Source organism: Lepisosteus platostomus, chromosome 2, assembly GCF_059453375.1.
Source record: "Lepisosteus platostomus isolate fLepPlt1 chromosome 2, fLepPlt1.hap1, whole genome shotgun sequence".
Lineage (NCBI taxonomy): Eukaryota > Metazoa > Chordata > Actinopteri > Semionotiformes > Lepisosteidae > Lepisosteus > Lepisosteus platostomus.
The window spans coordinates 65,412,625-65,439,672 of record NC_142612.1 but is presented as its reverse complement, the minus strand read 5'-3'; the positions used below and the strand labels follow the sequence as shown (position 1 = coordinate 65,439,672).

Here is a 27,048-nt window from a genome sequence, read left to right as displayed (position 1 = left end):
TTACATGACAGTGTTTAGTGTATTTAAGCCATTAAGCAAACAATTATTTCCGCTTTACTTACATCCAATACACACAGGAATTTACAGTAGCAACAAAATAAGTTTGCTTATTTATAAAGTATAAACTGGATGATGGAACATCCATCAAAAAATAGAGTTGTAAATTACTGGTCCAACAAGAAAAGAGTAGGAAGGTGAAATAAATCATGCTAGAACACCTGTGAAAATCCACAACCTTTATTTCCAAACCTCTGTAACTTCTTAAACTGTTTGCTACCCGAAGAAAATCATAAACATATTTATCGATACATACTTTTTGTTTTAAATAAAAGGAGCAAAATAACAAATGTTGCTAGACCCATTAAAAAAAGTGGTCAGGTATAAATTCCCTTTTAAGACAACAGTCTTGGGTTACTACTTATTGGACCAGAGGAAAGCTGTATAATGCCAGCCATTTATCAAAGCTAATTAAAGCCTAGTGCAGGTCAACTGCAATAGAAACGCACCATTTAAATTCATCATATTCACTTCCTCTGGCTTTCAGTCAGTACATACAAGTGAAACCATCTGAATCAAATATTAATAGGTAAAGCACAAGGAGTTTCTTGTACTGATGAATTTCTTCACTACATGCTCATACCCCGTTTCCTACATAAGTTACACTTGAGTCATTAGGGAGCACAAAATAAAAAGGCATTTTTAAGCAAGACTGGGATCTATGATACATATAACCAGAATCTTTGGTATATGCACAAATGTTGTGATACATGGGAATTCACAGTCCCGTAAGCATTTCATCCCCCTTATGTACAATTTTTCAAATGCTCTCTGTCGCCAACATATTTTTTGATTGCCACATTCCAGGACACTAGAAGTAAACACAGATCTACTGTACAATATTGAATAAAAACCACTTCCAGCCATCCATAGGTGGAAAGGTCAAGTGACACGACACACAATTATCCTTGTCTCAAGTATTGGGAGGACTGTTTAAATAACCCAGAGGTGTCAAATGCCAGAGGATTTACCAGTAGAATCCATCTAGGCCACACAGACAGTAATGTAAACTCATTTTACACACAGATACAAAAAAATACAAAAGGTTCAATAAGTTCTACAGACGAAACCAGTGGAGATTAAAAGAAATGAGTGTTTTATCTAGAGTAGCCCACCAGAAAAAGGGACCACCAGCTAAGATACGCCTATAAGAGGAATCAAATTCAAAATTGAGCACTATAATAACTGTGACTTCCCTCTAATATGCGTGGCATTTATAAAGCCTTCAGCATTTTATCCAGCTGTACACTGAACTTCCACTCACCCTCCAGTTAAAAAAAATGCAAACACTCAGGATAAGTGCAAACTTTAATCACTTCATAATAGTCATCCTTTAAATACAAAAACTCAATTCTTATAACAACAACAAAAGAAGAAACTGAAAAAAAAACAGCTGACTTATGAGGGGGGAAAAGACTGTGCAATGCTGCCCAGTTTAGAACCACAAAAAAAAAGACAACTCAAAACAGAGCCTCCACAAAGCCCAACAGCTCCATTCACTACCTCGCTTTATTGCCAAGTTGCGCAAGGTAATCGTGTAGTTCTTTAGCTGCCTGAAATCGCCCGTAGCGTTTTTTGGGGTTGGCACACTCGTCCAACAGGGCTTCGAGTCGTCCATCTTTGGCTATTTCTGCTGGAGGGTCATGAAGCAGTCCCCCAGTGGTGCCACGCCACATGGCATGCTTAGAAAGTAGGTTTTGGCAGATGGCATAGTAGTTGTGGTCCACTGTGACGCGCGAGCAGAGAATGTCCTTTGAGAAAGAAAGACAGGCCTCTTTGTCACAGTCCTCGAATTTACTCTCATACCAAACATCCCAGTTTTCTGGTTTATCTGTAGGGAGAGACAGAAATAAAAGTTATGGACCATAAGCACATAATACAGCATAGGCAAGTGTTTGTAAAAATCTGTATATATACACTTACTTCCAGACCTGCATGTTTGAGTAATTTGGAAAATCAGCACCTCCCTACAAAATACAAAGATTCTTCCAGTTGTAGGCATGACGAACAGTATTTGTGCGAGTGTTGGGTTACAAACAAAAAAAATTCAAACCTATATTTCATGACCACGCCATAACATTCATTGGTGGTCATTCTCTTAATGTGACTGAGAAGCTAAGGATAGGATTCATTAAGCCTGAAAGCATGTCTATGACCCTGAACCTCACACAACCATGCAACAGTGGTGAAGGATGTGTTACTTTCACACAATTCATAGCAACTGACTTTGTAAATACCACCATTCAATAAGCTACAAAACGGGACACTTTAGGTCAAAGTGACAAAACTGAATACATAAAAGACAAACATTATTAAGAGGCCGGAGCAAGTTAGTACACAAAGAGCTTAAACTGCCAGTTATCATACCTGCATGTGTACCCATATGCACTCTTATATGGTATATTATCATTTACAACATATCATTGAACTGTAATACAAGATCACTATTACAATCTTATTGTAGCATACCGTCCAGTACTCTAATAATAAAACTGTACCCTCGCAGAGTACTCATGTGGCACTTTATCACATCGTCAACATCATTCACATTAGAAGACCGACTTTAAGCCACAACTAATGGGGCAACACTGTGAACACACTGCGGTAATTTTTCCAGACACCGCACAAGTGAGAGAAGACACACATATGAGGCATTACCGAATAAGGCTGAGCTACATGCCCCACTTTTTACACCAAAGCGGATTTACAAAAACCAGAGAGTACCCATATTAGAAATAATCAATAGAAGGGATGGCCGTTTACAGTATTTTACATGGCACTAGTATAATCAAATAAATTGCTCCATTGCTATGCTTTAAAAAACCCTTTTCGCAGTTGTAAATTTTGGAGGAAATGGGGCAGAAAGGCTTGCATACAGTTCTGAACTTAGAAGGAATTCAATTTAAATAACTCCAAACGGTTTAAAGTAACACAAAAATCAATAAAAATCTCCCATCACATGTTGTCCTATAGCAATCCTCCATTTCAATCTGGACAAAATCACAATTTGTCTTGCTTTTCCGCAGACACCGTGCAGCCATGCTGTCTTGTTTCAAGTCAATCAATAGCAACGAAGAGCACTGATGGAGACAGATTTCTAAACATTTTGTCAAAGTTGCAGGGGTGAATCCAATTAATCTTTTACTGCAACCACACTCTCACAAGCAATTCATATCCTGAAATTGACAGTGCCGTGTCAACAGAATACCACAATTGTCTTCCTTCCTACTCTAGCCATAAAAATCTGATGACGGTTGCCTTCAGAAAATGCAACAGCTGCCAAAAATACCAACTCAGCTGCTTTCTTGTACACCGTGAGCTGTTAATGAATGCCGCAGAGGTCCGCAACTGCTCCCATCTTCCCCAAAACATAAATTTGCAAAAACGCCTTGAGTTTCATTTGCGGTTTTCAAACCATCTTGTAAATCACATTTTTAAAATACATTCTAGAATTTTCTGTATGAGTGCAAAAAAGTTTTTTAAAGAGGCATGGAATACAAAAAAAGTCTCTATGGTCTAGTTCAACAAACCTCAAAGAACAAGACGTTCTACTGTATACATACAACTTAACAGGTTAAATGCTAAAAACCCACATATAACACTTTTCTTAGCATTAATAAAGGTTGGACTTGAAAAAGGCACAACTTTCCACAGGACGTATTCCTGTGCATTCGTGAAAGACCACCCATAGAGCCTAAACACCAAACTACTTACTCTAGTCAGAGTTCAAATTTACTAGCTAAGGAAATGTAGGCTTTTATGTATTTAAACCAGTCAAGCAAAACATACTGGGTTACAGAATTAATTTAAGAGACATACTTTAGTTGAATCCCAGAGATATACAAACATCCCTTAAAGTAAATGAAAAGGACTTCAATGAATTTGTATGCTCTTCACATGGCTTTAATTTGTTTGACTCAAAAGACTTACCCAAATCTCCTGAGAAACCCTCCTAAGTCATTCGAAAATAGCTTTCATTACACCGCAACAAGACAACCTTAAATTTCCAGTTTACTACTCCGTTATGAGAACCACTAAACAAAGAAAATCACAATGTTTAGGTCTTTTTTGTATTTCCAATGGAATGTAATAAACATCTCAAACCCTTGCACACCGAGATAAAAAACAAAGTCAGATTTTGATCTGGGGCAATTTCATGTGCAGCATGAAATACTTTAAATACTTAACATTTTAAATTAAACATTCATAGCATTTCCCATAAATAAAATGCAAACATTTATATAGCTGTTCTACGGTGTCATTTTGTAACTCTTTCATTTTGTGCTTAAAACCTTAAATGGACAGCATTTGCAACAGAAGTTCTCAAACAATAACTGCATTACTACTACAAAGATATTCAAATCTTTTTTTTTTTTTACTTTGTCATAGTCTTCTTTCAAGTGAACTTTAAACGATAATGCTGCCAATTTTGTCAGTAGAGCACATCTTGAGGAAAGCCCACATGTGCTACTCACTGGAACAGCAGCCTCTGCACATGTGAGATACATAATGTCCATCTGCTGTCAGGATTACAAACCTTGTACTTTGGCCAATATGTGAATATTTGTAATTCTAATGATTTTGGACAGCAGAACACAGTGCTCAATAACGGAAAGCCTCTTGCGATTTGTTAAATCAGTGTATTTTTCTTCGATACTTAAAAGGGGAACTCTGGAATGAAACAAAAACAAAAACTGAACAGGAGTTCATAACGCAATATGACCCTTTGTAATAATCGCACAATCCATAACACCGCCACAATGCTACACTGCCAAGATCTTCAACCTGTCCTCACAGTGGAGGCTCCTGAGAATGAAAAGATGCCTTCCTATAATGTACAAAAAAACTGCAGACATCATACCCAAGGCAATGTCCAAAACACACTGGGTATAAATTCTGGGAATAAAAGCAGTCTTAAAAAACAGTTAGCAATACTGATAAATAATATTTGTTCCCTAGACTGTTAAATACAGTAGATTTACCTTTAATTTAGGGGGCTGGTGTATACAATTGTGTACTATAGTGAAATGAATACATAAAATACTGGCAGCTAAATTATGCATTCGATTTCTATTAATGTATTGTACAGAATGGTGGTTACAAAATACATCAAAATATGACCATATCAAAGCACAGACGGCACGATCGTGTTTTGTTAGCACATATTACATAAAACACAGTGCCGTGAATTAATTTAGAGCTATACATTAAGCAAGCTACAACAACAAATGACAAAAGAAGAGTTAAGTTACTGTACTTCAGTTTTTAAAGACAATATCTATAAATATGAATACTCAGACACTACAATATTAAACTCAAATTAAAAACGGAACCATGTAATTCCTTCCATATGCTGTCTGCAACCTCTCAGTTTTGGAATGTTTAACCATCCTTAATTGGCAGGCAACCCCTGCCAGGCATACTAGACGTTGGCACAAGATGATATTTTGCCTGGTACACCAAACCCTTTCATAGTCACTCAGACTTGTAAAGTAACTCGCTAATTTCTTCAATTGATGTGTTGGGTAGAGAGCCATTTCATGATACACTGCCTAGGTATTTAATGATTTCAGACTGGCTCTCCTTTCTGTTGTTGGCATTATTAATAAGGCTGGCATCTATGAAATAAATGCCTAACTTAGATCTAAGTCTGCCCAAAACGCCAAAAATAATGCCGGTTATATACAAATAACATTTACTATTACTATACTTTAAATTAGTATTAAACTAATAACATTTACATCCTAATAACGTGATGTGTGACAGTCCCAGCACCAATATTTCACTGCACTGCAGTAAGAAGAAAATGTACCAATTTGAGAGGCTTGGTGTGTGCTTTTCCCGAATATATTCCTAACAGATTGGCATTTCGCCTCGCTCATTCCATTACATGTAATTATATACCCCCAACCCCCTTATGTAAAGGAAACGTTACACTTATCAATCAAGGAAAGACAAAAAAATAATTTGAGACCAGAGAATACTGCCAATTATTTTTGTGTGAGATCCAAGCCCAAAGTATTTCTAAATGGACATTTTAGAGTATGATGTCCCAGTACTAGCAGAATCTCTTCTGGCATAATAGTCTACACGAAGAGGACTCATCCTTAAAGTTATAGTTTTATGTTAAATAAGGAAACGTTTAACTCAGCTATCTCAGAGAGGCACCAAAAGGCAGCTGTGACAAAGTATCTACAAGTATAAAAATAACCTGAGAACTTACTTTGTTTTATTAATCTTTTATCCGCTACTAAAACATTCTCGGCATCCACAACAATGACTTTCCCATCTCTGGGTCCAACTGCAAAGTTGTCGAAGCTCACATCAAGGAGATAGAGTGCAAAGTCAAAATCGTTATTTGTGAGCTGTTCTGCAATTTCCATCAGCTGTGTGGCCAGGTCTACCCGTTTTTCCCAGGGGGCATTGTAGAAGCTCCAGAGCTCTTCTCCCACATAGTTCACTGCCACCATTCTCCCACATGCTCCAAGGTACTTTGCAAAAGGCCAGCCCTCATCTGAAGGGAAACTCTGTGGAAAAAAATAATTCATTGCCAATTTAAAATTAGCATGTATGCAGAAAGCACAAACATCCGACATGAGTCTTACACAAATCCCAGCCTTTCTGCTGCATAAACAAGGGCTTCATTTATATACAATACAAAAGACACTACATGAAGCCTACAAGGTTTAAGAAAAAAACTGAATATATAATCAGGTTTAAAGCACACACAAAATCAAGTGACACATCAAGTAATTAAGAGGAAGGCTTTACTGGAATGTCCTGGATAAATTTATTTTAAACATTTGGTTTGTAAAATACAGCACAGTGAGCTCTATGAGTAATACCATAAAAAGTTTTAAAATAAAAATGCTTTTAAAAAGAAGGAATTTTTATTACTCCTGTAAACATTATGGGGGCATTGGCAACAAAGAAATAACACCAGTAGTGAGTGACAAATACCTTTAAAGTTAGATCTTTCAGATACCCCACAACGCAATATAAATAAGCACACAAACGTTCTCGCTCGATATTAACAAGCTTACTCCAAAGTAACCTGAATTAGTTTAATTCAACGCATTCCAGAGTGCCTCCAGAGCTTTCACTTCATTGCTTTTTCACGCTTTAATACCAAGTTGTTGTGAAACCAAACCAATTAAAGATGAAAGCAAAAACTTTATAAAAAAACAGAAACATCCTACCTTAAAATTTAAAGCTATACTATCCCATTTCTCTAATGATGATATTGTTGAATTTCTTTACACCTGAGCCATCCGATTGTGGAAATAAGACTCCAGCCCTTCCTGAGACACATGCAGCAGTTCAGTGCAGGGAATGAGTAGAAGTAATTCGTGTTCTGGACACACACCACTGGAAGGTGGCAGGTTCAAATCTCAGGTAAGGTACCATCTTTGCACATTTAACCAAGGTTATTCAACGGAACTGCTCCAGTAAAATAGCCAGTTGTATAAAGGGATGCAAATGAAAGTTGTTTTAAATAAAAGCACAAGCCAAAAAAATGAAAAGGTGTTACTTTTCATCAACCAAGTCTTTATAATATTCTTTTAGAGCTTATAGAAATCAAACTCAATGTTGGGCATGCTTTAATTTCATGAGTGGCCTTAAATATTAATGGCTGCTTTCATTAAAATGTCATAAGGAGCCTCAAAAAATTAAAAACATGCAATTCTTTTTCTCTCACTCATCAACCGGTAACAGCTGTTATCCAGTAAAGTCAGTTTATTTCTTTCCTTCTTCAGTGGAGTGTCAGGTTCAGGCACAGTTGTACAGAACTTTCTGCCGACATTCACGCTCCTACAAGAGCAACATGAAGCTCATTCTCTTAGGTATTCTGAAAATTCTGAACATGAAGTTAACCACTGACCCTGAAACTTTGCCTGATCTTTGAAAGATATTAATTCACTGTTTATCCGAGGTCTCCTGTTAAAAGAGACGCAAAGCATACCTCAGGGACAACAAGCAAGATTCAACTGGCAATTAAAAGAAACCCAGCAAAACGCAACTCCTGAAAATGTACTGGAGGCACACAACCAGGAAGCTGACATACTATTATTGGGTTTTTTCATTTTATGCAAGCTGAAACCGGAAAACAACTTTAGATTATTTGTGAGAGAAGGCATGTGGTAGATTAAATGGTATTATACACAGCAAGCACAATCGGATGTATACTGTACATCAACTGTCTTCACAAGAAGTCTTTTGAACTGAGATCTTGCATCTCAAAGGTGTGATCCATGTCCAAAATGTAAATAACTGCATGAACTGTACTAGGCTCAATTATCCAAGTAATTTCCTGGAATTCAAAATCTCAATCAGGAGAACATCTTGCAGCGCCACACAGGCTACATCAATATTTCCTGTCTGTCATAAACAGCAATCAATAAAAAATGAGCTCAATGGCAGAACTTAAATCTTCCATTGCAGAAGAAGCCTTTATTCTGGGGAGACACATAGCAAATCGAGAATAATTTTAATCAATTTATGAAAATGGTGCCTAAGACTGTCAGGTTCATATATTGGATTTAGCCTGAGAATTACAAAGAAACCCTTAAATGAAGTTTCCCATCTAAAGATTCTGATTTTCTGGTGCAAATTTCTTGCAATAGGCTTGGTCTATTTCTCTACTACTCCTGTACCAAATCCTACCTACCCATTAAAGCTGCATTGAGAATGTTATTTCCCTTCCCTCCTTGAAGTCTATCGCAACCTCTTACAGTAAAAGATTTCTAAATGAAACCTTAAACTTTTAGTAATCATTTGAAAAGTTCTCCAAACCACAGACAAACACCCCTTGAGCCTCTTTTTCATGATGTCCTTGAGTGTAATAGCTTCACATGCTGTGACATTTAGGTGAAATACACTGAGAAGAAAAGGTTTTATTAAAAGCACATGGCTTTAAAGAAGGCCAGACTACATACAGCTTTCAACAATTACAGGTCTGAATGTGAACGTAGCTTTTGTTTCCCCCTAAGTGGAAAAAATGGTGGGAAATAGCAAATAAAATGATTGAACTTCCTGGATAACTCACAATTACCATTCAGCGCACATTTTTGTGCATGTATTCAGTAATTATTGGATCCAAAATAATCTATACAAACACAAGTAAGCTGCTGTAAAACAATGAACCTCCAAAAAACAGTGCAAAAGTGATGATGAAAAACTACTTGAGACTAGGCTAGAGAACAACAAAAGCATGTGTTGTCCTGACTCCCTCATAGGGGCATCCGATACTGTAGAAATGAAAAGGTATTGTTACTAGATATGGGTGGAACACTGGCAGGTCCTGAACTTTGGAGAGGAATAAAAATATAGGCTATATATTTAGTAACATATATATAATTTATTACATTAATTACATGTAATCTGCTTCGGGATAAAAACCGCTATACATAAATATGCTATATATATTCCAGAAAGAATTTTTATTTGGTCTTGCACACCAAACATTCATTTAACATCCCAGGTTTCTCGCCACACATCCCTACAGGAAGAAATCGTCTCTTCTACAGCTGCTCCACTTGTGCAAAATAACCATTTTTTAAAATCTCTTACCCGGACTTGAATTTACTGGCTTGACCTTCCATTTATGGGGGGTATAATAGCCACCTTTACTGTGGCGTTTTCTTACCTACTAAAAATGTAACCACAACCAGCCCAGAACGAATGGAGTGCCCCAGTGGAAACTTCTCAAAACCCACTTGCTGGCACGCTCCACTCACTACACGCTGCCTGGGCTTGTCTGGCGAACACAAAAACGTGCACTTGCCTGCAACTCTGCTACACTTCAGAGTACAAAGAAAGCATACACATTTAGGAAAACATGCACACTGTTGCAAAAGGACTGAATCATGCTTGCAGAGAGCAAGAGAAGTGTTGAAGGACAGAAGTGCACAGAAGACCTGGACGCAATTTCTGAAAGATCTTTTTCAAGACTTGTTCAAAAACAAGAAAACTAAGATTAAGCTGTACCCAGTATTCCTAAATCATCACGTTCACAATGTTAAAGAATAAACCAGAAAGTGTAAGCCTCTTAACTGCAAACTGTAATGCTCTGTGCAAATTATATTCAGTCAGTATTTGTTGTGCCAGGTAAGCTGTTAAGGATAAATGACACTCCTGTATAAGGTCTGCAACCAAGAAGGGGAGGGAAAAAAAATCTGTCATTAAGACATTCTTTTATCTCCCTTTGCTGCAGCTCCGCAAGCCTCCATCTGGTTTTTGACCTCAACCTTCAATATGTTTACAAACCCTTTAATTAGGAAATAAGTGGTAAAGTATGTCTCTTGGGGGGAGATGGGGTGGGGTAGACAGGTGTCTTCAGGCTCTGAGATTAAGTAATTATCACACTGACCAACACATGGCTGGTTGTAAATATCAAAAGATGCAAAAGAACACCCAAACAGAAAACTCCTTAGAAGTTACTCGTTGTTAATCTAACCAAACAGCTAGCATCTAAATGCAGAGTAGGTTGGTTCACAGGCAGTAGAATCTATTCAAAGAGAAGTCCCTGGGACCACCAGGCAGCAGGCAATCAGTTTTCTCTACACCATCATCCAGGGAGACAAACCAAAGTTTTTAAGCAGCTGGAAAACGGTCTCAGATATTTCCCCATCTCACATCAACTGGCTTTAGTCCGAAATCAAAAACCTCTCTAGAATAATAAAACGCCTTTAAGCATTTGGGGACATTAAGCTACAGTGCACAAACCATTTCACATACATCTCGTGTTTCACCTTTGCTGGCTGATGTTTTTAGCAAGAAAACTAGCAAGTGGATCACTTAGACTTCTGCTTAACTGTTTTTACACTCTGTCCCTGGTATCAAAAATACCTTGCCACAAGTACATTGTTCCACATACAGACCTTTATCCAATTTCTCCTCAGCCACTTTATTAAATAAGTTTGCTCTCTTATTTCTGTCTGAACAGCTCTTAATAGGCATTTGGATTATAATAGCAGGTGGGAATGACAATGCATCAGAAAACCACAGTGAGTGTTTTCCTGGCAACATATCTGAACAAGTTATGAGACTCAAATTGGTACAGGATGGGGACCAATTATAAATTCCATTCAACTTTTTAAGAGCTGTAAGCAAGTTTAAAAATATACCTTAGATAGACAATTGAAATCAAACAGCCTGTGATTAAGAGCTCAGCTGGAACAAAAAAACAGATGGTACAAGAATCTCCCAGGATGAGTGTTAGAACCACTGGCGTAGTGCTGTATATATGAAGCCTAACTCACATTATATACTTACAGTCAAAATTAAACCAATCCAATTTATAGTGTCACCACTGACTGCTAGTAAGCATACATCTAAACAGCTCAGCGACAAGATCTACTGCTAAAAAAACAAGTGCTCCGATGTACCGATATCTACCTGCCACAGGTGTGCAAGTGGTTAGCATGTAATGGTAAAAAAGGCCTAAGTGCTGATGTTAAACTTAGTGAAGTTATTTTGATTACTAAAAATCTCAAGACTGATAGCAAGAAAGCCTTTTTTTTGTCATTTATCAGTATTTGTCCACTGATTTAGTTAATACATGCTATTGTGATAGCAGTCATGAGGATAAATCAACCACCTTAATGGTTAGAGTTAATTCAGAAATGGAAAAAAAGGATTAATCAACATGAAGAACCATATGTGTTACATTTAATTTTTCAGTGGATTTCGAGTTTTCTAAAAATGATTAAAATTCCCTTCTGACTGCACCAAATTCAGTTTTCTAAAACTGAACATGTACGTGCCTGTAAAAAAAATATGCTTGTTTCAGAATATATGGATATTCATGAAAGTCTGTGGTATATTGTGCGATTTCAAAAGTAGAACTATTAGTCAGTTACAGTACATACAGTACTTTAACATTTAATATAGGGCACAGAAAGATATTACATGAAAAACTGAACTAGGTTTTTGACAACTCCTGATTTTGTAGTTCTTAAATTAAGACCCTAGAGCTTTTTTTCCAATACACCTACTTGTTTTGAGATACTAATCTCAATATAACTTCAAAGCAGAACATCACAGCTGACCCGAAATGTTCTGTTTTCGTCTGTAGAAAACGAATGCATTTGACTGACGTAACCGCAAAAGCATGTCATGTACTATTCTCAGCATGACTGAACAGATGGGCCTGAAGACTCTGAAAAAGGAAGAAGGTAACAGTCAACATACACCGATTATAGGAGCTCTTTCAAATTGAGGAATTTCTGCCAGTTAAGGTATCCTGTCAAATAAACGGGTAATGTTGTTAATGTTTCTGTGCAGGGCAGGAGTTTTATTCAAGTTTTGGAATATGTTTTGGTGGTGGTTGGGATGGGGGATTTAGGCCTGTAAAGACTTTAAAATAACTGCTCATTAACAGTATTCGGCATATCTGGTTTAAAAAAAAATACACTGCATTTAGAGATTTACATTTCAAAAGGCTTCAGTTGTTCTGTCATTATTTTTTTTTGCAAAAATATTTTCCCCCTCAAAGCCAAGCAGCCAAGCCTACTCATGACTTTACAAGCAGGGAAATTGTACTCCAGTTCGTCTGAGCACACAGTCCCCACTGTCTGCCAAGCCTACTATATCACAAAGAATTTTTTTCAGCTGACAAAGGGAGTCTGGTTTCTTATACAAAAAAAGTTGTTGCCACTAATTGTGGCCTCCAAGTGAATGTAAGTTGTTTTGAACTAATCCAATCTTGCTGCATTTTTGGCTCACCATTAAATATTAGTTTGCAAGAAAATTGGTTAAATGTAAATGGCATGATGTTATTTATGCCTATTGTGTGTAAAGTAATAAGTAATTTAAAATGTAATATGGCAGACATTTCACTTGATGTAGTATACAATAGATGGTACAGAAGGGTACAGATACATTTTTTAGCCCAATCTCTTATCCAGCATTTCCTTGAAAGATGGCAGGGTATCAGTCTCAAAACCATAGCTGGGTAGCTTGTTTCATACTCCCACAACCCTCCGTGTAAAAATGTGCCATCAATTATGTTTTATGTGCGTCTTTGAAGACTGAGTACTTAAATCAGTTCGCATTGTAGACTTCTCTGTTGAACACTAAAAAGACTTTACGGTACTTTAGTACATTCCTTTAAACCTAAAAATGTATCTGGTTGCTCTTTGTTAGACTAATTCTAGAACAGCAATATGTTGTAGAGTGATTACCAAAATTGTGCACATCTCTCTAAATTAGATGTTACTATGGAAGCAATAAAGACACCTATATTCATATAAAGCTTCATTAAGGGCAGTTTATTTCCATTCGGTACCTGTAGTTTAGTATATATTCTTCTTTTGTCAGCATTAAATGTTATCCGGCAGGTTTGACCAGTCTTGAATTTTGTCAAGCATTTTAATTTTCCTTTGCAACTTTTACAGCGTTTGTAAAACTTCCCTTTTGGCGTGATCGGGAAACTCGTCTAGTGTACAAACTATACCAGAACCTAGATCTTTGGAATGGATTAGGAAGAGCAGGTGTCCTAGTGCAGATTCCTGCTCCACTTCACCCAAACCAGGACCTTCACCCCTTATGTCTACTTGTTTATCCAATGACTTGTTGCAATCCAAGCACACATTACCATGAATGCATACAGCTTGTAATTTGAGAATGTTAATAGCCATTCTATCAAAGGCCTTCTGAAAATCATTAATGAATGATCATACCATATGGTTTATTACTACTGTTCCTTTTTCATAAATAAAGCAAGACCAACCTAAACACACTATCCCCTAGGATCTTATTTCCATTATAATGATACTCTGGTTTAATTCCAATTGTTTCCATTTCAATAACTTTAAAAGTCAGAAGTAAAAACAAAAATTAAATCCATTACTTGGCTCAGTTTTGTCACCCTTTTTACAGGTGGCCACTGCATTAGCAATTTTCCAGTCCATGAGCACCACCTTTGTCTTGAGCGGCTGCTGGGAGTGTTATGATAATGGTCTATGAATAGCATGTATTTAAGGAAACAAGACAATCAGGTCTTGGCAAATTATTCATCTTCACATCTTACAAGCTTCTAGTAGCTGCAGAACGTTTGCTGCTTCTTTACTAAAATAATTTATTAGTCCTTTCTCAGTCTGAGACATGTTGTTGACTTCTACTTTGGTAAACACCAAGATAAAGACTAATTTGGTATATCAGTTATTTCTTTTTTGTTACCTAAAAGTTTCCCTGTCACTATCCTGGATCCATTTTACGTCATCCTTTACTGTTCTTTTGCTTTAATAATACTGAAAAAACCTTTTATTAAGTAACGCAACCGCCATTGCAATTTTATCTTCAACCTCACTTGGTCTTATATCCTTTTAACCTGTGCTTGCGATTAATATTATTCCTTTAAACACTTTTCATTCATATGAGAGAATTTGGTTTTTCCTCTTGTGCAAACAATGCAGAACTCTAGTCTTTCAAAATTGAGAACAGCACAAAAATGGATCATTTAAGAAAAACAAATGCAAAGAAAACTGGCATAACTAAGAACGCCACTGGCTATTACACAGTTAGACGATCCTTTATTCAGTTTCTAAAGGCAATTCTAAATACCCTGGCATGAATCCCTGTGTTTCTTGTCATAAACAGAAAAAACACTTTAAGCCGAAAAAACAGCTAAAGGTGCAGAGGCACTCAATAATCAGCCTGCGATTTGCCCTTCTCCATCTTGTAAAGCACCATGAACCTATCCCAGTCTCCTTCAATAGGAGGTGTACAACTTCCTTTTTTCTGGAAAAGGACTAACCTTTAAGATGAAATACAGACATTCCAATAAACAAAGCTCCTCCATATCCTTCAGAGCTTGTGGTTATTTTTTCTCATACTACAGATCTCATGGCTGAGACACAGAAATTCTTAGCTACCATTAACAGATGCACAGCCTAAATAATTAAAAGTGCTATAAATGCATTGTTAAATATGCAGTGCTGCAAGATAAAATGACTTCACTTAAAGGAGACATCACCACTTAAGAGTCAACACAGGAAATAAATAATTGTGCAGGAATGGATTACTGGCTGGCCTTAAAACCCTAAAAAATGGTATGAACAAGAAAACAAAAGGAAAAAAAATACCCCTTATTTTCCAGGTGCTCTTCCGGAGAAGGTCTATTTGCAGAACAAAAAATGATAGATTCTGCTCTACTTGCTCTACTATCTAGGGCAAAGCAAGCACAAATCTTATGATTAGGTTTTAGAATACTACTGGCCATAGATCAAAGTAAACAGCCTTATGTCAAACAAACAGAGCAAATAAGACAACACAGAGGACATACCTGAAGAACCAGGGGTTCTGGATTGAATGCCAAGGTCATCAACAGTTGCATACGTTCAGTGTCCTTCAAATTCTTAAGCAGAAAACTCCCTGAATCTTTAGTCTCAGCATACCGCCTTACTATTCTGTCCAGCAGTCTTTGAGATGGACAGTGCACAAGATCTGACCACCCCTCTACAACCTCCGGAGTTAGCAACCGAACATCCCCGTTTAGGCGAGCAAATTCAGTCTTGTACATTGCTTGTATCAGGTCGCAGCGTGGTCGACCTGTGGCTCGTTTACAGATTTTCTGGTCGATCTCCGCCAGCTCCTGATTGGACCCCAGGCGTTTGAGAACAATCCTCCTGGTCCCCTCCCTTGGTTCCCCATACTGTGCAAAATAGACATTTTTCACGTTGAAAAAGTCAAGGAATCTCAATCGTCCCCATGTCTCAAACGAGATCTGCCCATTCATGAACTTGCGGCACCAACTTGTGCCAAAACAAGCGGGGCACTTGTTGAGGTTGATGAAGCGACGGTCCGTGAGTTCATTTTTTTGGAAAGAGGCAAACAAGTTGTGAGTGTTCATCAGCAGGATGACGAACAAACCAATGACGAACAGGAACTTCAGGCATCGGTACAGACGGCCGAACTTGAGGGAAAGGAGGCGCAGCATGGTCTCACATAACACTATATGGTACTAAGGGAAGGTCTGATGATGCCTTAGAGCTTCACCATCATGTCTAATCAGGCCCAGATTTCTTCTTGTTCATAGTCTACAGCTCTTTATTTAGGAAGCAATGCTGGAGTCGTATTGCAGCGAGAACTATGTGCCCCATATTTTCAGACGTTTAGCAAGCCCGCCATATGAAAACTCAACAGCAGCCTAGAAGAAAAGAAAAAGAAAAATATTAAATCCATAGAAAACAAAAAAACACCATGCTACAACCTGACTTAATACGGCATAATGAACTTAAACTCAACATTTACTGAAATCCAACAGCTACATCAAGTTTCACTTCCTGTGCACATCTTGCTTTATAAAATGTTCTTTGCTGTGTGCTCTTGTTATATATCCGCTTTCTGGGGGATTATTTTTTACAAATGGCATTTCTTGGGTAATTCAAGAAAACTCACTAGACTGGTTTGTGAGCTGAAACCAGATCCCAAAATGCACCCTGCCCCTGGAATTACAGGTCTTACAACCTTAATTACTGCATTGACTATGTTACTGGACACTCTTCAGCAGCAGTTTCATGACATCTCCAAACTTGTAATATGTATGTGTACTGGAGTCCATGTCCTTAAAACAGTATCCAATTCACAATTCATGCACAATACATACTGTACGCGCAATTTAATGTTGTGCTATGTGTTAAAGGTACAACAAAAACTAATCAGGAATTAAATCTCGTTTCCTCAGAATTGAGAGGAACATGACAGAGCACAGTACTAAACTGCAGCTTGGCTTTATCAAACAATCTTGACAGTAGGCACTACATACTAATGAAAATTTGTTTGATGCTACTTTTTTGAAAAATAATACAGTATACAACAAATAAACAGGGTGTGAAAGCTCACATTTAAAAGAATTTTAAAAACACTGAAACAGATGTTTTATGAAGACAATAGCCTGGGGTCTGAATATTAGCTTTTCGTGTACCATAATATTAAAGGCTGGCGTATCTGTCTTTTTGGAACAGTACTGAAACTGCTGGCTACTTCCGTTAGTGTGCAAAACATGAGACTGGTGTTGCTGAACATTATCTTTATGAAGAAAAGGTTTTGTTTTTCTAGGTACATCCAGTTAAGCCTCAGTCGTGCACTAGCCATTCCTTATCAACTGCAGAATGGCCATACCCCCTTACAACACAAAATGCCCACATTATAGACGCTCAGATTGGGTTGATGGCATCAATATTCATTAGAGGTTTTGCGGGAGACATCTCGTATACATTAGCTGGATTGTTCCGACTCACCCATGGAACAAAGTAAGGTCTATCTAAGCAATTACTATGAATGCAGACGTTTATATTTTGTTACTGCAGAAGGTTCAAAGAACTAACTGATCTTTGATCAGGGTGTTATCACAGAGATGAATAATGCTATGTTAACACCAACAGCTGCAAAGGATATTTTTTACAGACATTTATTGCCAAAAAAATTATTCCAGCAGTTAAGATACTGTACTAGAGAAAGGGCAGGGGAAGCCTTCAACAGGCTACCTAAATGATCCCAGAAGCACCTGGCAATAATAAGTGATTTTAATACACTGCCTATCACTGTCTTAAACTTTGTGAGGCAGGCATTCAAGGTACTGGAGACAGTGAAAAACAGCACAGATGTGCAGTGTTGGCAAAAAACGGTAAGTCAGTAAAGATCCCGTATATTACCAGACAAATCGCCACTACTTTATTATTCACACTTCCAAAGCGATCCAAATGAGAAAACCGAGTGCGTTCATCTCTAATCTTTCCTTCAGAGGCAGGTCTACATGTGTTTCTGCAGGAATTTCAGTGTTGACGGCCTAATTAATTTCCACCAGAACAGAAGTGAAGCTGCTTACAGGCAACAAGAAGCATGACCAAACAAGAGTTATTGACTTCAGGAGCTGCCATTCCAACTGAGACCTGCCGTTATCACACGTCCTAACGCGCATGCTTCTCTGGCAATCTAAGCCTTAAGCACTTTGAAAAGTGCAGATTGCAGGAAGGAATTTAATGAGCTTGGAAAGATTGTTTAAAAAGTTTGATCCCCCCCAGGTCTTCTACTTGCTTTTCCACAAAGCGCATCACACCTAGCAGCTTACGTTTGGCTACTAATTCGAATCAACACACAAATTGAAGCCCAACATGCCTATTACAACCTTATTTCAGAAATCTTCAAGGAGAAGCCTATTTTACTCACGAAAATGATTTGTGAAATAGTCAAGGCATCTGAAGGTCAGTAGAATATCTGAACAATGGACTGCTCAGATACTTTTCAGATTTTACTGAAGATGTACGTATAAGTGGATTAAGAAAAGCCTCCTATTACTTAAGCCTTCCCTACTGACAGTGGTACATTTTTATAATAAATGTACAGTTCTAAATTTTATAAAGCTCTGCATTTTGAACAAATCTTTTTAAGTAATGGCACATTCATAATACAAAAAGAATACCACTAATGAGACACTTCCACTAGTGTTGAGCCTCGAACTGGAGATTAGAAAATATGATTGCTTGAAATGCCCCAAGCACCATACCTTATCTTGCAGTATTTAGCATTTGAGATGGGCACTGTTTGCACACAATCTTTAAACCTGTTAACTTTAAAGCAATCAACAGGCACAGAAAACAGACAGCTGAATTGGCAATATATTTAAGGTATACTTCCAGATATTTCAAGTCACTTCAGGTGAGATGCACAAGCTGTGACCGGCTGAACAGCCCACTGTAAATCAGAATGAGAGCGTTATGAATTATTTGGCTATTAGTTTGCATACTGTACAACACCATGTCCCTAGCGGCAATCCAGAATTCCAGCTATCCAAGCAAAAGCATGGAAATTCGTACTGCTCTGCATTTCCATTTATATGCTAACCTTCATTTCAGAAAATACAGTGACCTCCCAGCAGATTTTATACTGCTTTTCCTTGTCTAACAGGACATTAGGCGTCTTCAGAAGCCAATTAAGAACATTAACCCCAAGTCTACACATACTATCAACTGAACATAGCACATGCCTTGAACATGTAAGACAAGTTGTATTTTTTAAACTTATCTACAAAGGTAATGCGAACATTTACAAAAATGTAATCACGATTGCTATGGGTTGCTATTAGACATTTGCTGTAGGAGACAGTTGGTGTTAAGTGCAACACAGAACTTTCACTAGGTCAAATACAAGGAGACATTAGGAGTCCCCTACAGAGACTATCAGTCTTCAATTAAAGCTGTTTCACTTGTATCTGCTTCTTTTGCGGTTAATAGGGAAATAGGGATTCACAATAGAGGTACTGCGTAGGTTTGCCTCCTGTGAAAAAAAACATTTAATAACTGTAAAAGTTTCATTTATATAACGCTATATATACGGAGCCCAAATACATAATTTAATTTCTAGAGCTCCAATACAATGCAGGTCTAGAAATGCTCAAACAACTTGAAGGTCATCTTGGGGCACATTAAACATAAAATTGCCAGTCTCTGTACATACTGTACCATGAATGCATTCAAAACCGAAGAACAGAGAAAAAACATTTCAGCTGTTGGTTAGACTATTGTACTATCTCAAATCAAAAAGCAGACAAAACTAAAAATTGTTTCTTTATATAACCTGGCTTTGTCTTGTTTTTTTTTTTTTTTTATGTTTCGCCATTGGCCATCAAGCAATGTAAACTTCACTTTCATCAAACCTCACAGCATGGACAAACCCAGGTTTACAAAACTCCAAGGTCCCTGTTATATTAATGTTTATTACAGTTTCTGAAGAAAGAGCCAAATCAATTTTCATCATAGCAAATCTGCCAAGTGCAAATCAGTTCCTAAACATGCTTAACATACCATATGCTTGCACATTGTCCACAAAACAGAGCAAAAACTAGTTCATGAAAGCTTCTTCGAAGTACACATTTTCCAAATCAACATCTGGCCACACAGACTACAGTAGGACTTAACCAGCAGATGGAAATGACAAAAAATGACTCAGTGATAACATGTAAAGCATGCCGAATAAAAAGCAAATAGTCAAAAACACTAAGATTTATATTAAAGGCCAAAAAGCCAGTATTGCCACAACTTTGGCTCCTTTATTCGAGTAAATAGATAGTTTTCAGTGTAGATGATACATGTACTGTACCCATCATTTCAGTCTCTCTCTTGCAAATGGCCCTGTTTCCCTAAAACGCACAACAGCAGTACATAGAATAGAACAAACAACAAAAAAAGATAACTAAATGAATGCCAAGGAGATAGGCAGATACTGTAGGTAGAGAATCAACTACTATATTTCCAAGTCTTGCACTACATCATGAGATGCAAAGGTTTCCAATACTGTAAAATAATGCACATTATTTGCGACTAACTCGGTCTCAGAATCAACACTGGTGTCTGCATGCTAGAAAAATGTAACAAACGTCAGATTCATTCATATTTGTCACTACAGGTATAAAGAAACTAACACCACAATTATCTGTACATTGAAACACTATCAAATGTTTTATTTCTAAACAATTCATATTAAGAGTACACATTTTAAGTTTAGCTATTTTAAACCAGATACATGGGTTTCGCATTGTTAAGCTTAACGTAGATGGCAGACATTGTGAGCCATATACAAAGAACAGACCTGTAACTCACAAGCATACCTAATTGGCAAAACCATATATTAAAAATAAAATGCTGAATAGCTGAAAACATCCAGCATTTTTCAAAAATTGACTGCAGTGCTTTGAATTATTGTTGATAGGGATGTCTACGGTATATGCGTTTCTAAACACACCACATCCAAGTACTGTAAATGGATAAACAGATTCAAGCATTGCATAAAACATTATCACTGTATTTTGAATTTAAAGAATCTCACAGGATTTTCCAAACATTTGCTGTGATAGAGATACATGGATCTGATTGACAATGTTATTTAAATACTAAAAAAAGCAGCACACAGCTTCTAGATTATCAGTCAATTCAAACCTTAATTACGAAATTAAATGTTTCTAACTCTATGCTGTGCACATTAGCTGAATCTACAAAGGGAGGAGCTGAGCGAATTAAACCACTGCCCCAATATCTTACAATTTGATTCAGCTGCAATGATAAAATTAAAAATTAAAGTCATGCAACTTTTAAGAAGTACAAAATTAAGCTAAAAATTCATTTTACCCACTGCTCGATGCAGTTTTATTGATTCTTGTCCTGTCACTCCCTTTCACAAGCTTAGGCACAAAACTGTGGACGTTCAGGAGTTGATAGAAATAAACAATTGTACATGAAACAACTGAGAAGTCTGGAAACAGGTTTTAAAACACAAAGATCATTCCTAAGCTAAAAGAACCAAACTTAAAATGTGGCAGTCCTGTCTCTAACTTATTCCCATTAACTTACCTTTTCCGATAATGCTTTATAAAATAACTCTATAAATGACTTGCAGCACTACTGAAAGTGGCAATGGACAGGACATTGGTCAGTTTTTTTTTGTTTCATATAAAGAATTGTTCAAATACACCTGTGATCTAAAGTTTTCTTTACTTTCCATTTATCAGTTATTGCCAGAAATATTTCCCTTCAGTAATTGCCAGTAATTACCCAAAGTGCCGGAAATGTTTTTTAAAACTGTCAAATTATTTCTAACAATACTAATTATAGCAATTCAATACTTCCTAACTTGGAAAATAATTAAAATGCCATACATTTCTATTAGAATCTTAATGATTTATTGGAATACAGTATAGAACTACTTTGCAGTGGTAACACTAAGTAAATCTTGTCTCTTCTGACAATGTAATATGCACTGTTTCACAAGGCAATTCTGTGACATCTTGTAAAAATATTTCAGAAACATTCATTCTTGGATTGTCTGGTGAAAATGGTATGCACCACATTCAAAATCAAAGAAGACTTTTTATTTTTTTTTAATAATGGGAAGATATTTAATGAAGCCTGAAATAAAAACAATTTCTGCTTCATTCTTACCCTTTTAAAAGGTTCACCAGGCGTTCCTATACAAAAGAACAGTTTTATTCATCGCTTCGAGTTCATATGCAGTAGCACACAGAGATAAGAAACTCCTCAAGTTTTAAAAAAAGAAATCAAAAGTGTGATGGAATTGTTTCTGACATCTGCCCCCATTTTTTACCACAAATACCATCCAGATCATTAAGAGAAACTCTTGGGGGGGGGTTGTTCTGTTGTGCTTATAAATTTTCTTTTATAATTATAATTAGAAATGTTTTCGTTTTGTATAGAAAAGCACTCGAGCTCCGAGTATTCCTCTATGCGTTACGGAAAAACAAAGACTCAAGTAGGAGCTGCACTAAATTTAAAGTCAAGTTCTTGTTCTTGAATTGATCCAAATAACCTATTCGAGACGAGGGAACGATATTTCACAGTGCAATTCTTTAGAAACGACTTGAATTGTCTATGAACTTCGGTACAGTTCGCGAAGGTGCATTTCCCTGCGGAAAACCCGCGCTTTTTCAGAGTAAACTTATGATGTGGCGCAGAAGTGCTAATTGCAACTGTAGCCTGGCTCAAGCTGCCACAAAGTTTCCAACACAAACTGGCAAACATGAGTCAAAAATCTGTCCTAAAGCGGACGGCAGGATTTGTCACCTTGTTGAGGAATTACTGGCATGGGTCCCTTCCTGGATTCAGTGCATAGCTGACTTTTTTCTTACCCTTACCTCATATTTTAAGCTTCTCAGAACCATGGAGCGAAATCTGAAACTGTTACACTGTGCGGATGTTATTTTCAAACTGCTCACATATTGTTTTCAAAATAAAACCAAAACAGAGAACTGTTTGTTCCGTTCAGTGTTATGGTTAAAACACCATCTGTCAATATCACCCGCAGATGAAAAACAACCTGTACAACGCACGCTGAAAAAACTTCAAGTCTTCACATGCATATACAAACCCTTGTCTAAAACCATCACGCTGTAAATCATTACATCAAAGGACAGGAATCATTACCAAAAAAACAGCAGGCCTGTGATACCCGCACGCTATATGCGATTTTCCATTCAAACAAAATCAACTAATATTATCTCAGCTTCGGAAACCCCGAAATGTGTAAGAGCAGGTTTAAATAGGCAAAGCTCCCAAAGACTTTTCAGGAAAATAACAAAATTTAAGTCTACTTTAGAATTCAAATCCAGTTCAAGCTGCTTCTTACTAAACTGTAGTCCATTCATTTGCCGGGTGAATTCACAAAACATTTTCATATCAAATTCCGTGAGCACCCCGTTTTTTTTTTGTAAAGCGAAAATCTTCCGTTTCAAAACCTAATCTGCATTAACCAACAGCGGAGGATGAGAATTTACCGCTTTGATCATTCTGAACGGCAACTTTAGTTTAACTTCACTTAGCATGTTCGCTACTGTATTTTAACCTAGTCCCAAATGCAACATCCTCTCCCCCTTTTCTAGGATTTGTCCTTTTCGAGATGCGTTGTTCCAACGCAAAACCGAACTTTAATAAAGGGTTTGTGAAGTTGGAACAGAACTAGCCACATCACTCATCGTCTTTTTTATTGAAACAAACATGCTTTGCAACATATGTTTTAGACTTTTCGCCCCCAAGAACAATACTGTGAGCAGTTCATTCTGATTTCGTCACGGTCGCTAGCAAGGCATATCGTGTTTCAACTAAATTCTGAGGTGTGCAGTGCAAAAGACATCTAGCCTTTTTACCGATATCTTAAAACGTTTTTACTTTTCCATTGCTTTGCACGAAAGTTGTACTGTTTACACAATTATTATTGTTCTTAGCATCAGTGCATGAAAGAAATAGTAAAAACAAACCTGCATTCGACTTTTCTTGACTCTCTGCTGTATATAGAAGTACTGTAGTTTCAAATCAACACTCAAACGCGAGGCTTATTCTCCAAACTGCAGCTGAATATTTTGACTTGACACCTTGGAGCACTTAAGACGAAAATAAAAGGACTAAAGTAGATATAATATGCATGCCCAGCGTTACTCGCGAAAACAAACTCAAAAATCCCTCCAGATAACAGCTGGTTTGTAAAGAAATAAACGGTTTTGAGGTCGCTTCTTAACTCTCCCTCTGATTAATGTTTACCATGAGTCGCTTTTGTCCTTTTTAATAGATGATCTTATTTCGCACATTGCAGCTTCCCCTCTTTATTCCGATTTCGTATTGCTGCTACCGGTATAGCTTGTTTCTGCTCCTATCTCACTCAGACTCACACAAGCACCACAATGGATCCTATCCCGACTTTTCCAACAGTACACGATTAGCATTTACGACCCTCCTTGCCCCTTTACGTTACTGGTTTCCAGGAGATCGGTTTACCGTTGCTAAGGCACAACTCCTCCTCCCTCAGTAAAATTGGCTGGTCATTGGTTGGTAAATCGCTACTGAAAAGCTCTTTAAAGGTTAAATCCTATGTGGAATATCTCCTAAAGAAGATTTTTTCCATAATGTCGTTGAACCTCGGGTGCCCCTAACCACCCACGCACAAATATTGGCAGTTTCTTATTCTGATGGTGCCAGAAACTCTATTGTGATATTCCTGCATGGAATGGAAAGAAGGTTAATGACTGTTTTGGACAATATCATAACCTTATCATTACAATATAAGTGCCTGTACGTTTACAATCCTGCGAGTTACAGTATATCAACGGTTTATTTTCTTTCATGAGATCATGAGTCTTTTCTGATTGAGCAATGAAGATTTCGAATCTTGAAACCAGGGACTTAAAGTAACGCTATCAACAACTTTATTTGATATTAACTGAGGTAGTCCTTACATATCGTACATACAGCACTGTATGAGCGACCGTATATAGTAATGCATGAGTGTTAGAGGAATTATTTAGGAATACTCTTGTAAATTAACACACTTTTAATTTTCAAATATTAGCAATTATTATTAATTTTAAACTTCATATTAATCATAAATAATAGGTGGTGTATTCTTATTTCACTGCATAGCTGATTCAACAGTGGCAAAACTTTTGTATTCATTGTGCAAACCAACACATACTGTACTATGTATAGAAGAATTCTGAAAGAGGAAGTTTCTTTTGGACTGTTTGCCAAAAAGGTTGGGGGAGACTTCCAAGGGACATTTAGAAGTTAGCTTGACCTAGTGAGCTGAGACAAGACAAAGGGAAGAGTGGAATTTGTTTTGCTAACATCAGATATCATTCCCCAAATACATTCTATGGGAGTATGGTGTTCTTGTGTGAAGCTGAAATTGGACCAGAATCACATGCATTTAAGAGCTAAGTTGGACAGCTTATCGAACAAAATGGATGCTATTGTCTTATATAAAAAACTATCCCCTAAACAATGTACTGTGCATTGTAATGTCCCAATTTAGAAAGTCACCTATGAATATTTGGTCAGATTGCACCCTGAGGCAAATCTGATTTTAGAATGTTAGAGAAATTAGGACCAATAAACTTTCCTTCTCATAATTTTCTGTCTAAAGTAAAACTATAGATTGCAGTGTTTCAGAAAAGGTCTTATTAATGCTTTGACTGAGGAAAGATTAGATATTTGCCTAGTATTATCAATACTCGGATGGGTGTAAAGCACCATTTACATAATAATAATAATATCCTAACTTCACTGTATATTGGATTCGTATGAATCTGTAACAATAGCTTGTAGTGCTTCAGAAACCCATTAGGTCTTATTAATGCTTTGGCTGAGGAAAGATTAGATATTTGCCTAGTATTATCAATACTTGGATGGGTTTAAAGCACCATTTACATAATAATAATATCCCAACTTCACTGTATATTGGATTTGTATGAATCTGTAAGAGAAATGCAACACTTCTAAAAAAGTTATTTTGCTTTTCTAAGTGTTCAAAAAAATAAATCTGTTAAAATAATTTTTTGTCAACCTGACAAATTAAAGCTAAAGAAGCAACATAGACAACATACATTATATGATAAAGTTATAAAGAAAGGACAGAAGCAAGGGAAAGTGAGACGCTCTATCAGTTTTTTTATTGTTGTTCCAAAATACTTTTTGGTCAAAGTTATTCTTAAGGCCACACTTCTTAAACAATTAGTAAAACACCTCAGCTAACACGTTTTAAAAAAACATCAGCTGTCACACTGACTCAAACAAGACCACTCTAGTAATGGATAGACAAATGACTTGATCAGGCTTTACATCTCACTTAAAGGGTTTTTTGGGCACATTGAAGTTGTCATCACCCTGAGACCCAACATGAACTGACTATTAGAGCTGACTGACTATTTGAGCTCATTTTTAAAAAGCATACAATTGTCATAACTGGAAATTAAACTGATTTACTAACAGTATTTTATCTACAATTTATTTTTATTGTTCCATGATCAAAAAAGCATACAAATAAGAAAACACAGCAACACCTTAGTAAAAACATTGTACATTATTATTAAAAATAATAATAATAATACCTGTATTTATGTAGTACTTATTAACCCAGAGGCTCCCAAAGTACTTCACACATAGAATAAGACCCTCTTCATCCACCTCCGAAGTGGGTTATGCATGGTAGCCATTATCCACCAAAAACTTTTCAGAGCGAATCTGACTGAGAGGTGTTCAGTTATAATCCCACAGATGGCAGCTTCACACCATTGGCTCCTCAGCCAAGCAGAGACATGAAATGTCTGAACCTGTGGTCCCTCTTGTACTGAGTAGGATTGCTATTGCAACAACACATCATCAGCAGGGTAAAGCTAACCACTAACAACAGATTTAGCAATCAGCCATCCAAACATTTTGTAGCTACTCCTTCCAATTCAGGGTTGCAGGGGAACCTGAGCCTGTCCTGACAAGCAAAGGGCAGAAGGCAGGATACATGCAGAATGGGAAGCCAGTCTATCGTAGGAGCAGCAACACAGACGCAAACACACACACTCACACCAGGGCCAATTTTCCCAGAAGCCACTTAAGCTTGGCGTCCTTGATAAAGACCACTCTGGCCTTGCTGGCCATACTCTACCAGTCTGTCTTTGGACTGTGGGAGGAAACCGGAGCACCTGGAGAAACCCAAGCA

At 37.1% G+C, this 27,048-nt stretch overlaps 1 protein-coding gene across 3 annotated transcripts; it reads right to left on the bottom strand.

The window, feature by feature from the left end:
- Window positions 1-221: 221 nt before the first annotated feature.
- dipk2ab (divergent protein kinase domain 2Ab) lies at window positions 222-26,737 on the bottom strand. Of its 3 annotated transcripts, none has more exons than XM_088613597.1 (4): window positions 26,444-26,737; window positions 15,344-16,207; window positions 6,281-6,584; window positions 222-1,888 (listed from the first exon to the last, which is right to left on the bottom strand). In XM_088613597.1, exons 2-4 carry the CDS (start codon window positions 15,995-15,997, stop codon window positions 1,557-1,559), a joined length of 1,290 nt encoding a protein of 429 aa, XP_088469723.1. In that variant the 5' UTR covers window positions 15,998-16,207; window positions 26,444-26,737; the 3' UTR covers window positions 222-1,556. The 3 variants fall into 3 exon arrangements, with proteins under 3 accessions (XP_088469723.1, XP_088469714.1, XP_088469732.1); XM_088613588.1 differs by lacking the exon at window positions 26,444-26,737 and adding an exon at window positions 23,822-24,284; XM_088613606.1 differs by lacking the exon at window positions 26,444-26,737 and adding an exon at window positions 22,632-22,654.
- Window positions 26,738-27,048: the final 311 nt, after the last annotated feature.

What these genes read in the sequence shown, in the direction of transcription:
- dipk2ab (XM_088613597.1), bottom strand. Translation starts at nt 15,997, where the DNA reads ATGCTGCGCCTCCTTTCCCTCAAGTTCGGCCGTCTGTACCGATGCCTG. An exon ending in CAGAACCCCTGGTTCTTCAG is followed by an intron (nt 6,585 to 15,343) that starts GTATGTCCTCTG and finishes TTTTTTCCACAG; the next exon opens with AGTTTCCCTTCAGATGAGGG. An exon ending in TAAAAGATTAATAAAACAAA is followed by an intron (nt 1,889 to 6,280) that starts GTAAGTTCTCAG and finishes CTCTCCCTACAG; the next exon opens with ATAAACCAGAAAACTGGGAT.